This window comes from Pinus tabuliformis, chromosome X, assembly GCF_031772625.1.
Source record: "Pinus tabuliformis cultivar Carrire ecotype Pingquan chromosome X, CPIR1, whole genome shotgun sequence".
Classification (NCBI taxonomy): Eukaryota; Viridiplantae; Streptophyta; class Pinopsida; order Pinales; family Pinaceae; genus Pinus; species Pinus tabuliformis.
In genome coordinates, this window is record NC_142308.1 from 562,742,527 (window position 1) to 562,757,288 (window position 14,762).

Here is a 14,762-nt window from a genome sequence, read left to right on the forward strand (position 1 = left end):
AATGCTGCATGAAATTTATTTCTTCTTTATGATTCGCTTGCATGTCAGCCAACTGATTATTATGATTGAACGTCATGATAGTCATTTCCTCATCCATAGTTAATAACTTGTTTTGCATAGAGTCAATTTCCCTATCATGATCAACTTTCATGGTCACCATATTTTCCTCTAAGACTGACATCTTGCTTTGCATGCTTCTAATTTCTGTTTCATATTTAGTTTTCATGGCCTCAATTTCTTTAGCATGATGATTTTGCGTGACTTCAATCTCCCTATTACGTTTTTCCAGGTGGGTGCATAAAGTTTTCACATCATTGACATAATTAGTTTGGTTGATTTCCATATTTCTTACCAGCATCATTAGATCTCGTAAAATTTGCTTTTGCTCTTCCCTTTCATTGTCATTTGTCCCTGATTTTTCACTATCATGAACTTGATCTGCAATATTTCCGATGGATGACACATTCTGACATGATGAATCGTCTTGGGATCTTTCCGCTGGACCGCTTATCAAATTACTTTCATTCTGTTGCACAATTTTAGAGGCAGAAGGCAAGTTGTTTGGATAACCATATCTATTTTTAAAAGCATTGACAATGTCTTCTAAAGAAGTGAAAGATTCTTTTGGAAAATTGTTAAACCAATTCAAAGCATCATCTTCTAAAGAAAGGACAAATAGGCGCATTTTGATATCTTCATGATTAAACTGAGGGGATCTACAGTATATGATCATGATGCGAGTAAACAAGACTAGATGCCTTCTAACAGCGATTGGATCACCACCCGAGAAAATAGGTAACTTAGGAATGGCATCTTCCGGAAAATCATGGAGACGTTCAGTAAAACGACATGGCTTAAATGAATAATCCATGATGAATGATAAGGGATTAGATGAATGATAGAACTAGATCTCTGCTCAAGAAAATCAAGAGATGAAAGAAGTGGAGTCGCCACTTGAACAATGAATCTGATTCTAAGATCCAAAAAGGAATCACAAGCAGATATGAGGAAGGCTTCTTGTCTGGGAAAAATGAGAAAATGGAGTCGCCACCCAAACAAGAAACAACCCCAAGAGATGCTGCTGATATGGGATGAAAAGATGCCAAAAATATTGAATCTGCCAGCTCAACTGAGAGATGAGAGATGAGAAGATGAATGTCGATGAAACTCCAGGAACAGGAAAACTCTGTCCCCGGCAACGGCGCCAAAAAATGTTGGCGTTGCCGGGCCAGATGAAAAGATAAAAATGAGAAGGAAGATTGTCGTTGAAACGCCGAGAAAACAATGTCCCCGGCAACGGCGCCAAAAAATGTTGGCGTTGCCGGCTCAAACGAATGATAGACAGATGAACGATGAATGATGAAAATATGAATGAAAAGCCGAGAAAACAAAGTCCCCGGCAACGGCGCCAAAAAATGTTGGCGTTGCCGGCTCAAACGAATGATAGACAGATGAACGATGAATGATGAAAAGATGTTGAAACACCAAGGACAGAAAAACTCTATCCCCGGCAACGGCGCCAAAAAATGTTGTCGCGCGGATTGGCACAACAACGCTCAGACCGGGGGCTGTCACTCTGATCCCCGATCCCTCCATTTAAGCCTGTCTCCCGCGGCTAAGGGGGGTAGACCCTGTGATATGACGAAGACCAACTGACAACCAGCTGGTTGGGAGACACAAGACACGATATAAAAAGCACTCGATGGATTTGATTAATTTAGCAGACCAGTGCCTTAAGAGATTGTAGTTAAGATGATTACTTGTTAGATGATATAGAAACGTAAATCGTGAACAGCAATCATCTGTCATCAAAAGGTATCCGCTAAATCACATGACCAAAACGATATCCGGCAACTGAAAATTTTGAAGAGATAAATGCCTTAAAATACCACGAGAATCGCAAATCATTAACCAGATATCAATTTCGTATCTCGACTTGAAAATTCAGCATGAAAGATATAACATGAAAACCACTGAAACTGGCAAAAATAATTTTCCACAAAATTTTTATATTTTTTTTTTTTTAATTTTTAAATCTTTTTTAATTTTTTATTTTTTTATTTTAAAACCAAAATAAAACAAAAATTTAAATCTAATTAAAGTTAAATAAAATTAAAATCTATATAAAACAAAACTATACAAATTTTTTAAATCTAAACTAAACTTAAAAATCAAATTAAAATCTAAATGAAAACCCCTTTTCCTTTTCCCTTTTTTTTTATTTTATTTTATTTATTTTTATTTGATTTTATATTAAAAAAAAAATGATTTAAAATAAAATCTAAAATCTAAAAATTGAAAAGCTTAACTTAAAAAAAATCTAAATTAAACTACGCTAAATGAAAACTAAAATTACAAAAATCTTTGAAAAACTAAACTATATTAAAAATAATTTAAGTCTAAAAACCTAAACGATAAACAATGAAAACGAATCAAATGAAAATAAAAAAAAGATTACCCTACGCATCGAATAACCAAAGCACAAAACCTACGCAGACTATAATCAAACTCATGAAATCGACTTCTGCAGATCGACACGATGACGATTGCACCATAGCATGAGAGAAAAATCGGTGAAAAGACTGTCTGCGATTGGAGCTTACCTGCGGCGATGAACCCATTTACCTGCGGCGAATACTCCGTTACAGTACTCACTGAAGCATACTGGGAATACGCATGACCTTTTGGGTTCTGAGACTGAAATCGAAAGGCCGCAGAGAAATTTCCGAAAGTTTGAGAAAGGAGCGACTTCGTTTGAGGCTAAGAATAATGACACGCAGATTTCCAGGAGTGATTTCCTAAACCGATGGTGAACATAGCAAGCAAAAACGTTTTCTGAGCCTTCCACACAAGAAATCGTACGTTGCTAGCTCGCTGAATACTTGTGGTAGATTGTACAGCTTAAATGAAGTGATGCCCAGCATTTACCCTGGCCCGGTCGATGGTTTTCTGCAAATGACTGCGGCAGTAAACACCTAGGTACCCAGATTTGGCATAGAGAATATCATACTATTGTGCCTTCTGTTGACTGAGCAAGAATGAGACAAACGGCTTCACGCTGCGTCTTTACACATTATACATAGTTTTGTCTCCTTTCTGCGATGCGTCCGGCATTTGTCTTGAAGCATAAGTCCCCCAGCAGTGATTTATAAAACGGATCAATATTTTTCTTTCATCATTAGCCCATAAATGGTTCTGGCTGGTTCATGCAGCAGCAAAGGTTTTGCAGGCAGCTTAATCCCCTGAGTGTGGAAAAACTGTGGCTACTGGCGAAATAGGGTACGGATGATGGCCCTGGAAATTTAATAATCCTGCAAACCTGAAAGGAAAAGATCACCCAAAGGAAAAATATGCCTAAAACCAAGAAATTGAAAACTCTAATTGAACCTGAACAAAATTTTGAAACCCTAGAACAGAAAAAGCTGATTAATTTACAGATTTGGCCCCTTAACAGCCAGATTCAGCAATGAGCACAGGAAAATATTTTAAGAATAAAAATTTGAGGTTTTCACTGTGAAGAACTTCAGAAAAAATATCTCATGCAAATCAGATAAATAAACCGAATGATAGACCCAGGATCAAATCCAACTGGGCTCAGCAAAAAATGCTTGCGGGAATTGGCTGGTTCAGCCGAGAACTTCCCCGAACGCCCACAAAATTTCCTTCAATGATGTTTTCTGCACAGCTCAAAACAACTGTCAATAAAGAGGGCAAAAATGCTGCTAGATCTCAGGAAGTAATGGAGATACCTGCCATTACTTCAGAAACCCTAACAGCACCCAAACCCCAACAAGTGAACAAGATACCTGTGCTCACAATACTCTACAAAAAGCTATTATTAACGGCTGAAAATAACACATGCAGAAAATGAAACAATCTCATAGCATTTTAAGAGAGTAACACCAGCAAGATATGGACCCCAAAGTCTTCTTTTATTAACCAGAAACAGATTTACAAGAGAGCTTCTTCAGTCTCAGACTCAGATCCCATGATCTGAAATGACCCCTAGCACCCTATTTAAAGGAAATGATCCCAACGGCTAGTTCGAGTGATCCATGTAGAAATGATCTCGACCGTTGATGAGGATCAAGACATCTCTTGATCTCATCCGTCGATTTATTCACTTAAAATATTATTATTTTATTAGTTAGGGTTTTTGCTTTATTTTTTTTTTATTTATTTAATTTTTATTTATTTTATTATTTTTTATTATTTTTATTCATTTTTTAATTTCTTAATTCATTTTAAAATGGATCATCGAACTAAGCCTTCGGAAACATCACCTAGGACCTAGGACTTAAGACTCATGAGGGGATTTAAAACATTTTTCGACCCTCAGGACACATTACATCATGACGTTTTTACAATTTACATCTCAAGGGGACAAACCCACTTAACATAGACCCTCACAAACCACCCAGTTCTGCGACACAACTATAATCTAGCAGATCAACACACTAGGATTCTCCTAAAATTCCAATGACAAAATCCATCCCGGCTTTGGGGTCAGGTTTGAAGGAAAACTCTGCCGATCCATGGATCGGTGAGACAAAAAACCTTCCGGGACGTAGATTACCACTAGAAAGTTAGGTCCACCTAAGCAATTCACATACACGACTCATATCTGCTAAGATTATTTACAATTAATACATGCAGACTGGGTTTACAATTAGATTGATCAAGCTGCTGATGACTGCTGGATGGCACGGACACGCTGATCAGGTGCTGCCCTTTTCTTGCAAAGAAAAAGGGGGTGTACTGCATGGGTAGTTGACCGGTAGAGGTCAACAAGGCCTAAAAAGCTCCTTGCCCCTAGTGTTTTTTCTCATTGAGCTCAACACCCATGAGTGGTTGTACATGTATTTTGTGATACTCTTGGCATGCTCTACAGTGTTCTTCACCCACAACACTTTTTCTATATCCTCAAGCATGAGGTCTATGCTATGTGCAGCACATGGAGTCCAAAATATGGTCTTGTATTTTGACTCTAGCATCTTTCTAGCAAGAACATAGTTTGAGGCATTATCAATGATGACCTGCACAACATTTTGTACCCCCACTATTGTAAAAACGTCATAGCATAGGTTGGCGTCTTTCACCCTATCAGATGCATCAATCAATCTCAAAAACATGGTTCCTTGTGGGCAAGAGAAGGAAATTTATGATAGTGCAATGTTTTCCATCAGTCCATCTATCTGACATGATGGAACAACTTGTTTTGGTCCATGACTATTTATATTCATTCAAATAATCTCATGGAATCAATCTCTTTTTGTAAAAGACTACTCCTCAATTCATGCATAGTAGGGCCTCTAAAGCCCTTTCCTGTAGCAACAGCAACATCCCACATAACTTTTTAGTAAGGTGATCAAACAGCATTAAAGGGGATATCTACATCATACCACCATCTGGCAATGTATTTAAAAGCAACATCTCTACATTGTTTTTTTCCAATGAGCATCCAAGGTGGGTTGACACTTGGTTGGGAGGCAATGGCACTAATAGTAGCAGAGGTTGAGGTGGAGGAAGGTATGAAATAGATCTTAATATTCATCCTTTTTTTACCTTTGGCTTGGCCTTGCGTTTGAGACCCAAGAGAGTGAGGAACATAATGGAAGGGGTCTTGGAGATTGATGGAGGAGTCTTCAAAGTCAAAAACATCATACCCACTTGCTTCTCTCTCTCTCCTAGCCATAGCTTTTGCAAGTTCTTTCTTCATTGCAATTTCATCTCGTATATCCTTTTACCTAGCCTTTGTCGCCTGATACCTCTCAAACTTTTGAAGGTATTCTTTCCTAATAGGCCCTATGACTTCATCTGGTGCATCACAAGGGATTATTTGGCCTCTTATACCAGCCAAGTGTTGTTTCAACCTATAAAGACCTCCTCCTCCCATTGGGTGCTTGCAATATTTGCACAACACTTTGCCATCAACAACATCACAGTGAACCCATGCAATATCTTTGGCTTTTGGGGCCATAATGGATGGTGAAATTTCAGATTTTGAATGAAAAAGATCAGTAAGTAAAATAGGAAAATGCAAAACTTATGATCGACTACAATCCTTGGTGCATTTTAACTTGAAAGTTGAAACTTGAAAGAGGGGAAAAAAATTTTAAAAAGACCAATGAAATCTGGAAATTCTTTAGGTAAAAATCATACCTAGAAGGTTCGAAATGAAAACTAGTTGATATAGCCTCTTCCCAAAGATGCCAACTCCACTAGAAAGCTCCTCCAAGATGACAAATAACCTCCAAACTTGTTGTTGTTGCTCCAAAACTCAAGGCTGTTGCAGCATTGTCCAAGCTCTCAAACTCTCATAAACACTAGAAATCAAATGTGTGAGACAAATGAAAGCTTGGGCTTGCTTTTATAATTGTAGGGGAGCAAATTTGGAGGGAAATCCAGCCAAGGTTTGGGCAAAACCAATGCGGGCCGCCCAGCTCCACGCGTACCGACCCGGCCGATTTGTGTTGGAATCAGCCTGTTAGGTGCCAAACCAACCGATTTGGTAAAAGAATGGACAGTTTGGCACCTAACTGGCCTTCCAATTGGGTTTTTTGGTCAAATTTGATCCCGACGCTATCTAACCGGCCAGTTTGGCTGACTTCTGGTCTAAACTGGATGATTTTTAAGACTATGCTCAATACCATGGATCAATACCATAGGCCATTTTTATTTTTATTTTTATTTTTATTTTTATTATTATTATTATTTTTATTTTTTGTTTTATTTTGAAAGAGCTAAAATGTTTACATTGCATCACATTAATTTTTTTATTTAATTCTATTTTTTTAATTTTATTTTTTTTCTATTTTTATTTTTATGTAATTTGACTCAGTCAAAATGTTAAACATTACATTACAACATCTCTACCATACTGGGCTGGAGAGCGCCTCTCGGTGCAATTAAAGTAATTTTGCTAAGGTTGAAGGTCTTGGACAACTTCCGCATGTCTAGACATTTAAACACGTCTGGATGTACATGTCCAATGCTACAAACGTCAAAAAAAATATTCAGCAAAAACACAACAGATGAATTGAACCTAGCAATACCTCAATGCCAGTCATGCTATAAAGTACATTTTCGTTCAGTTATGAGCTGTTTCCAGAGTAAAGGGAAATAAATTTTTTACAGCTCAAAATGTCCTAGTCAGAACTGTTTGCAGAGTTTGTGATTCTACAAGGCATTCTTCATATAAAAGCACCTCGAGTTGCCACTGCCAAAAGCTTTTCATTCCCATAGGGCTTCACCATGCAAATATATTGAAACACATTACTTTAATATAACAGATAGATGTTTCTCACGAATGATCACCAAAATAAGCCTTCAAATTTTAGAGATCAGACTTCAATTCACTGTGTTGTTTACCAAATAATACATATAATTCCTTCTTCCAAATGCAAGGCAAGTAATAGTTACCGAAAAGCATGGTCCCATATGCTATCCACAACATCCCAATCAGCAACAATACCATCCTTCAGAGCTGGAATCACCTGTGGAAAAATACATATGAGATGTATGGAAAGCATTCTTATATATCATTTGCAAATGCAAAGCAGTTTCCATCTTTGGCCTCATACTTGAAGTCATAAACATAGAACAAAACCTGAGGGTTAACCATATCAAAAGGCACTAAATGCAAACCTCCATAAAATCACGTCGGTAGCCCAGAGCTTGAGAACCAACATACAATTTCCGCTTGGATTTGGACTTCTCAGAGTCTAGCTTGACATTCATTTTGGCATCTGAAGATTCTAAATCTCCTTCAACTTTGACTGCATCAGCCATCCCTGTTTGCTCAATAGATCCCACAACCTTGCACACACATAATATTTTACTTTCTTTTAATTTCAAAGAGTGGGGCCTCATCACTTACAAAAATTTGTATACAGAGCAAAATTATGCTAAAACAGACTTGCAGCTAGAGGCTCGAGTTACGAACACAGCCTACATTCAGCCACAAAATTCCTGTACGGATACCCTTCAGTTTGGGAATATCATGCATCCTCGACAACCAGTAAATACTACAGGCCAGCACATTGTTCAAGCTTGGGATGTTTGCACATAAACTGACATTCAAGTCTCAAATATTACTTTAATTGCAGGTATATCTTACCCAAAAGCCAGTGACACCAGAAAACCATTTCTTTTATTGGTCAACTAAAAGCATGAGGAATGAATGCTTCTGCTACAGACTTCACAAATTAGGAAAAAAATGGTCCAAGCTCTTGTCCTTAACAATGTTGAATGAACACAAGTTGGTCTGCTAAGCTACTTACAGAAGGAAAAACCGCCTTTGGGGCATCTTCGCCTGCGTAACCAGCTTTACAAGTATGAGACCCCAGATCAAGAACTATAGCTGCAACTTCATCTGTAAATCCAAATGAAATCCATATAAGTAAAAGATAGAAAGCATCAACACTTGATAGAAAAAACAAACAGTTATAACTTGCCAATCAAGAAATGGAACAGCTTGTCTAATATATTTTACTAAATCAAACAAGCCACTAGTTGAAAAGTATTCATTGGGGCATAGAGTTACTAGCACAAAATTGCATGACATGGAGATAAAGTGTTAACCTAATATACTTACCAGGACAGAACGAATTTATATATATGTGTACTATAAGATTAGTCCCATATCTACGACTACCTAATGAATGCCCACAAATACATTTTGGACCTTATAAATATTCATGTCATGATTTATTGAAGCAACATACAGATAGTATCCCTTCATCGTACACACACTTTAACTAGAACATACCTCCGTTAAGTAATGTGCAAGATAAGATATTTGATGTATACCGATATTTGGATTGTTTTCTGACCCCTTCAGGACCTTTGTGCCATACAGACTGTTCCAAATATAATACTTAATTGTGCAACTCATTGGATTGACTTCTGGCCCTTCACAACACTACTTATTTGCAAAGTTATCAAACACAATATAGATAGACAAAAGTTTTACTAATGTCCACAAAGCACCCAAAAAGAATAGGACTCTGTTATGAACAAAGTTCATAAACGTAGCAGAATACTCAGAAGATCTGAAATATGTAAATATCCATTATAGGACAAATATATTTATACAAGAATGTACAAAATATATGAGATATGAGATGATTACAATGAGGTCCTGCTTATATAACTAGGCAGGTGCCCCAAAATGAACAGTCATGTCCTTAGGGACATGCCTCTTCATTAACTAATCTATTATTATGATTATTATTTATTTATTTTTATATATATTATATTAATAACATCGCCTTCATCTTCAGAAAGCTTTGTCCTCAAAGCTTATTGTTGACAAGATGTGTCATCTGTTTCTTGTCTTGTAATCTGTTCATGTCCTTTACGAATTCTTGGGGTTGTCATCTTCATTGATACAAGATGAGAGGATCCAATAAACAAAATTGTCGAACTGAAAAGGAATCCAGCCATCCTAAATTAATCTTCTATGGAATCTTGCGGTTACTGGATACTTCGTGTGAATTTTTATCACAAGACTGAATTGCACTAACATTAGTAGTCTTCGGAACATAAGTTCGTTGTTTCTAATCTGAGTGATACAAATATGTAGACTGATTGAGTTGTATGCTCTTGTGATTCGGATGTCGATAAGTTCTTGTGGTTTGATTTTCCCTTATCATGTGTGTGACAACTTCTTGATTTACTTCAAATATTGATGTTGTTGAGTTCATTTCAGAACCTTCATTTGGATTTTTCATCGTCTGAACTGCAACATCAAAATATGTCTTTACTTCAACTGGCTTGTCATCTTCTTGAGTTGTGATATTCACTAGATCAGTATTCGTTCCTTTTTCTTCAATTTGAATTTCTATATTTGAAGATTTCAATGTTTTTTTCTCAATAAATTGTTGTACCTTGTTTTCCAACAACTTCTTGTCCTAAAGCTTCTTTTCACTATGGTCCTTAGGTTGAGAAACTTCTTCATTTTTGTCAGTGGTCATTTTATCAACTTCCCTTTGCATATTCTTCATTTTTGTTAGTGGTCATTTTGTCAACTTCCCTTCGCATATTTTTTATCACTTTTTTGCTCTGTTCAAAAATTACTTTTGAGATATCTTGTATGTCTTTTGGTGTTACTGAATCCGATTTCAATATAATGTTTTGAAGTCTTATTTTTCCTTCCCGTAGGAAAATGTTAAAAACTTTTTCTTCATATTTAGGATAAAAAACCCTAGAAATTCCATCCAGGGTGAACCCAGAATTATATCACTATTGTCACAAAAGGTTTTAACAGTGAATTGTGAGATAAAAGTATAATCTCCAATACTTAGTTGTAGATTGCTTACGTCATATTGTTTTTTATTTATCGAATCCATCCTTTCAAATATATTTGATTCAGGAATCACTAATTGGATAGCACATTCAGTACTAACATAATTATTATTTTGAGTAGAATCGATATCCTTTGATTTTAAATAGCGTATAAACACATATACCAAAAGTTTTAGGAAATCTTCCATCACTGGCATCCATTTTACTTTCTCCGAGATGAGATTAGAGTTTTAAAGTAACCCCTATAACATTTACTAATCCTTTTATAATTTTAGTAACCCCTCTCCTTTTTTATAATTTATCAAAAGTAGTTTCAATGTTATCTCATAAAATAAAGCATAAAAAATGTGAACTATTTACTAATACCCTTGGCTTTAAAAGCCTTCACGACTTCCCAAAAGTTTTAAAATAATCCTTGATGATAATTATGTTGGTCCACTTATATTTTAGTCCACTTATATTTCAACTAACCTTATATTACTTAAAATGGAACAATACTTAGAGGATCATTGAGAACATAACAAGAGTCACAATGTTGGATCCTTGGTTACATCTCTTCAGATTTGATAATGCGTCGTGACCATGGAATTTCACGACAAGACAACCTGGAATGACCGTGATGGGTAATGTGTTGGTTTGAATTGCAATCACAAGAATTGTACGATTGTGGCTTTATTTATACAATGGTGGACAAGTGGTCAGCTATGGACTTATATAGTGACCGAACGACAGTTTTTAAACAACAACAAAAACAGGATGAATTATTGAATGCAGGTGTTGAAATGGTGGATATGAAAGCCAATAACATATTACGAAATAGAGTGAAGGTTAATGTAATTGAAGGTCTTAGACTTCCGTATAAAAAGGATCTTCTCAAGGTGGTAGACATGGTGCTTTCTCATCAAGGAATCAAGATGAAAAACAAATTGATTCTACAACTAATGGTAACTCTTGTCTACCCCAATCCTACTGCTTATAGAGAGCAGTTGATTCATGTTTATGCTCTTGGCAATATAAACTACTCAGCGTTGGCACTGAAAATTGGCCAATTACTAGAAAAAACAAAAGGAGAGCACACATATACACTCCAAAGAAAAAGTGTTATTGATGGAGGACCTGGTAAAAGCACCACTAGTTGTTGAAGATGCATTTGTTGCTTTGTTTGACTACAGTGATCATACACTTGAAAGGCATGTTGTTGAAACATATGTGCGAAGACTATACCAACCTTATCTTGTCAAAGGAAGTGTTAGAATGCACTGGCACCGCTCTGGCTTTATTACATTATGGCATTTCACAAAAGAAAGCATTGCAAGCAGTAGCTTACCAACTATTCCATATAATAATGCAAATGATAATAACAGTGGAGAAAAAAAGTGGGGAGCTATGGTAATCATGAAATCTCTTCATTTTCTTCCAACACCAATAAGTGTTGTTTCAAGTGGACTTGTTACTCCCATGGGCTTTAGGAACATGCTTCATTTGGCTCTAGCTGGAGTGTACCATCCAATGAGTCTTAACAAGATAGTGGTGATGAAGATCAAGCCCCGGAAAGAGTTAACAAATTTTCAAATGAATTAAAGGAGGAAAAACTAGGATCAAGCCTTCGAATTGTAGACGTTGGTATGATAAGTTGCCTTATATAGAGGGATGAAGGTCATGCACCTATGCAACATTGCTTTCACTAGTCCTCTGTAAATCAATGTTATGAAGAAGAACCTTTACTCTGCCAAGTGGAGCCACCTCTGTCCAATTTCCTTGAATTGGACAAACTAAAAGGATACAAGGAAATGCATTATGCACCTTCACGAGATCAACAATGGCACATGTATATGGTCATTGACAACCCAACTATCTGTAGAATGTTTCCTCGTACCCTTATAGGCAGCCTAAATCTGTTGATGGACAAGGAGAGTTAACTACATCAATAATTGTCGTGTCATGAAATCTTTGATGAGAGTGTTGTCACACATAATGTCGAGGCACCGCGACAACAGCTCAGATCGGGGGCTGTCATCCCCAATATCTCTGTTTAAACTGTCTCCCAACAATAGACTAAGGGGGTAGTCCCTACGGAAATGGATGGAGGAAGGACTAGTTGGGAACCAACCAATCTGGGAGACACAGTTAAGCAACCAAATACTCGTTTTAGTTTAAGCAAGATTTTAAAGGATAAGATTAGATTAAGACAATTGATACCAATGTCTTATGGAGTCAACTATCTTGTTGAGTAAATTTAGGGCAAGTATTGGATGGATAACTAAGCTATATGACATGCAGTTCCTAAAACTAATGTGAAATGCAAGATCTTGGTTAACTTTAATTATATGCCTATTAAGTATTGGGGTTTTCGCAGTGCATTATATTAGATATCATTTTGGGATTCAACTGTGTTAAGTAAGTCATTCATCTATTGCCGTTTCCATGAGAGGTAGTCATAACTAACTAATTTCTCATGATTTTTGAATAGTCCACTTAGCACTCATTGCATCGGGTGATGCTCACAAGGGTGAAGAAGTGGGATTGAAACTAGTGAAATGAATCACATAGCGTCAATCATCACTTCCTGGGCTTGCACCCGATAACTAGGACTTCCTGAGAGGTCACCCATCCCTGATCACCCCTGTGAGCATCACTTAATGCAATGAGTGCTAAGTGGACTATTCAAAAATCATGAGAAATTAGTCAGTTACGACTACCTCTCATGGAAATGGTATAGATGGATGACTTACTTAACGCAGTTGAATCCCAGAATGATATTTAATATATGCCTATTCTAAGTATGTCCTTTGATCTTTGTCTGTATTGAGCCTAAACTTTATAGCGAATGGCAAAGAGAAGCCAAGGTGAAGCACAAGAGGGTGTGATTAACAATACCTCTCCTTGAAATCTAACATACCTGGTGCCTCCGGCGCTACAAAGGCTATGGCTTTGACGATTTGCAGTTCACCGTTTTAGACATTAATAGACTAGACTTCTTAAGAGAAAATCAAGAGAAAACACAAAGGTGTTCCTAACTTTCTTACAACCAAGCTTATGTCTAGAAGTCGATTATTAAATACAAGACTAACTTAGAATGCAAAATGCAAGGAGGAATTAGAAGATTTTTGTTGAAACAAAATTGTTTTAAGTTTAAGTACTTTATTTATGGTTATTCTTGAGTTATATTGACAAGTACTTATTAGTGATGGCAAGTAAAAGACAATCTCATCAACAAGAATATGTGCCAATAAGAAACAAGGGATAACCACAAATTAGAATCGCTATAAGATGAATGCTCTTCACAATGATACACCAGTATAGAATTCAAAATTAGATATCCACTTAACATGTGAACTGCAAATCAAATGATAATTAGAGCACTTATCTCTTCAAACAATTAGCCAATGATTCTCAGTACAATGTAACAAAATTATTTACGCCCTTAACTTTCCAAGGTATGCCAAATAAGATATACATTTTACCAAGATATTCAAGATAACGAAGCTATTAGATAATGTAACAAATGCTTCTTAGTCAAGTAAGGAAATGCCAATGTTCATTCAACTTCAGAGGATATTCAATTTAAACAAAAAGACCTTTGAATCTCCTAAAATGCCAATGTAAAATTATCCTTCAAAGGGGCTGAGAATTATACCAACTTTCTTGTATTGATGAAAACTATTCAAAAGACAAAATGCCCAATAGTATATCTCTTATCCAATGCTAACAGTTTATTAGTTAATCAGAGTACTTGAAGCCTCTTTTGTAATCAAATTTCAAATAAACGAATCACTTTAGGACAATAGCAAATTACTTGTGCTTTAGTGAGAGAAAAGCATCAAATAACTTAAGGGCAGCAGTAGGTTTCAGAGAAAAATTCTCATGTAATTTAGAAACCTTTGAAGGATGCTCAGTACCAATCATCCAAGATGCAATTAAACTTATCAGTCTTCAGATTTTATATATCAGTGAGTTGCGGTCACTTTAAAGACATTCAATGATATTCTTTGAAGCAAGGCCCTCAAGATGCCCCAAAAAATTGGAATTAGAGCTTAATATTTCAGTGTTTGAGTTTATAGTGCACATTTAATAAGGCAGATTTCTCCCACAATGAATCAAAAAACCTTTATGAGCAGCAAGCAAATGTTGTGACAGTGATGAATTAATCAGGACAGCAGAGACTATAAATGAGCTATGTAAAATCAAAACAGTCCTAAGCTTGCTGTGGCCCTTTGCTCTGAGACCAAGTAAGTGAAATGTTCCTTGCGGAGTGAGTTTATGTGTGTACCATTCAGATCCGGGACTCAAAAGACAGTAAGCGTTAGATTTAAATACCAATGCCAATATATATACCCAACTTTACTAATGCTGCAAACAAATAGATCAGCCCTCTAAAATTTTATTACAGTCACACAAAAATTATGATAAATGCCCAAGTGTTTTAAGAATTTCTTCAGTGAAATATGAGCTTG

At 36.3% G+C, this 14,762-nt stretch overlaps 1 protein-coding gene across 4 annotated transcripts in view; it reads right to left on the bottom strand.

Moving 5' to 3' along the window:
* The window catches only part of ARP4 (actin-related protein 4), a 317,083-nt gene that overhangs the window by 268,374 nt on the left and 33,947 nt on the right, over positions 1-14,762 (bottom strand). For all 4 annotated transcript variants that reach the window (XR_016264320.1, XM_089447839.1, XM_089447838.1 and 1 more), the window contains exons 4-6: positions 8,283-8,374; positions 7,648-7,818; positions 7,423-7,496 (exon numbers count right to left, since the gene is read on the bottom strand). Coding sequence is in view for 3 of the 4 variants with exons in the window: in XM_089447839.1 (XP_089303965.1) it covers positions 7,423-7,496; positions 7,648-7,818; positions 8,283-8,374 (337 nt within the window). In the remaining variant the exon portion in view is untranslated. The remainder of the gene's footprint in view (positions 1-7,422; positions 7,497-7,647; positions 7,819-8,282; positions 8,375-14,762) is intronic.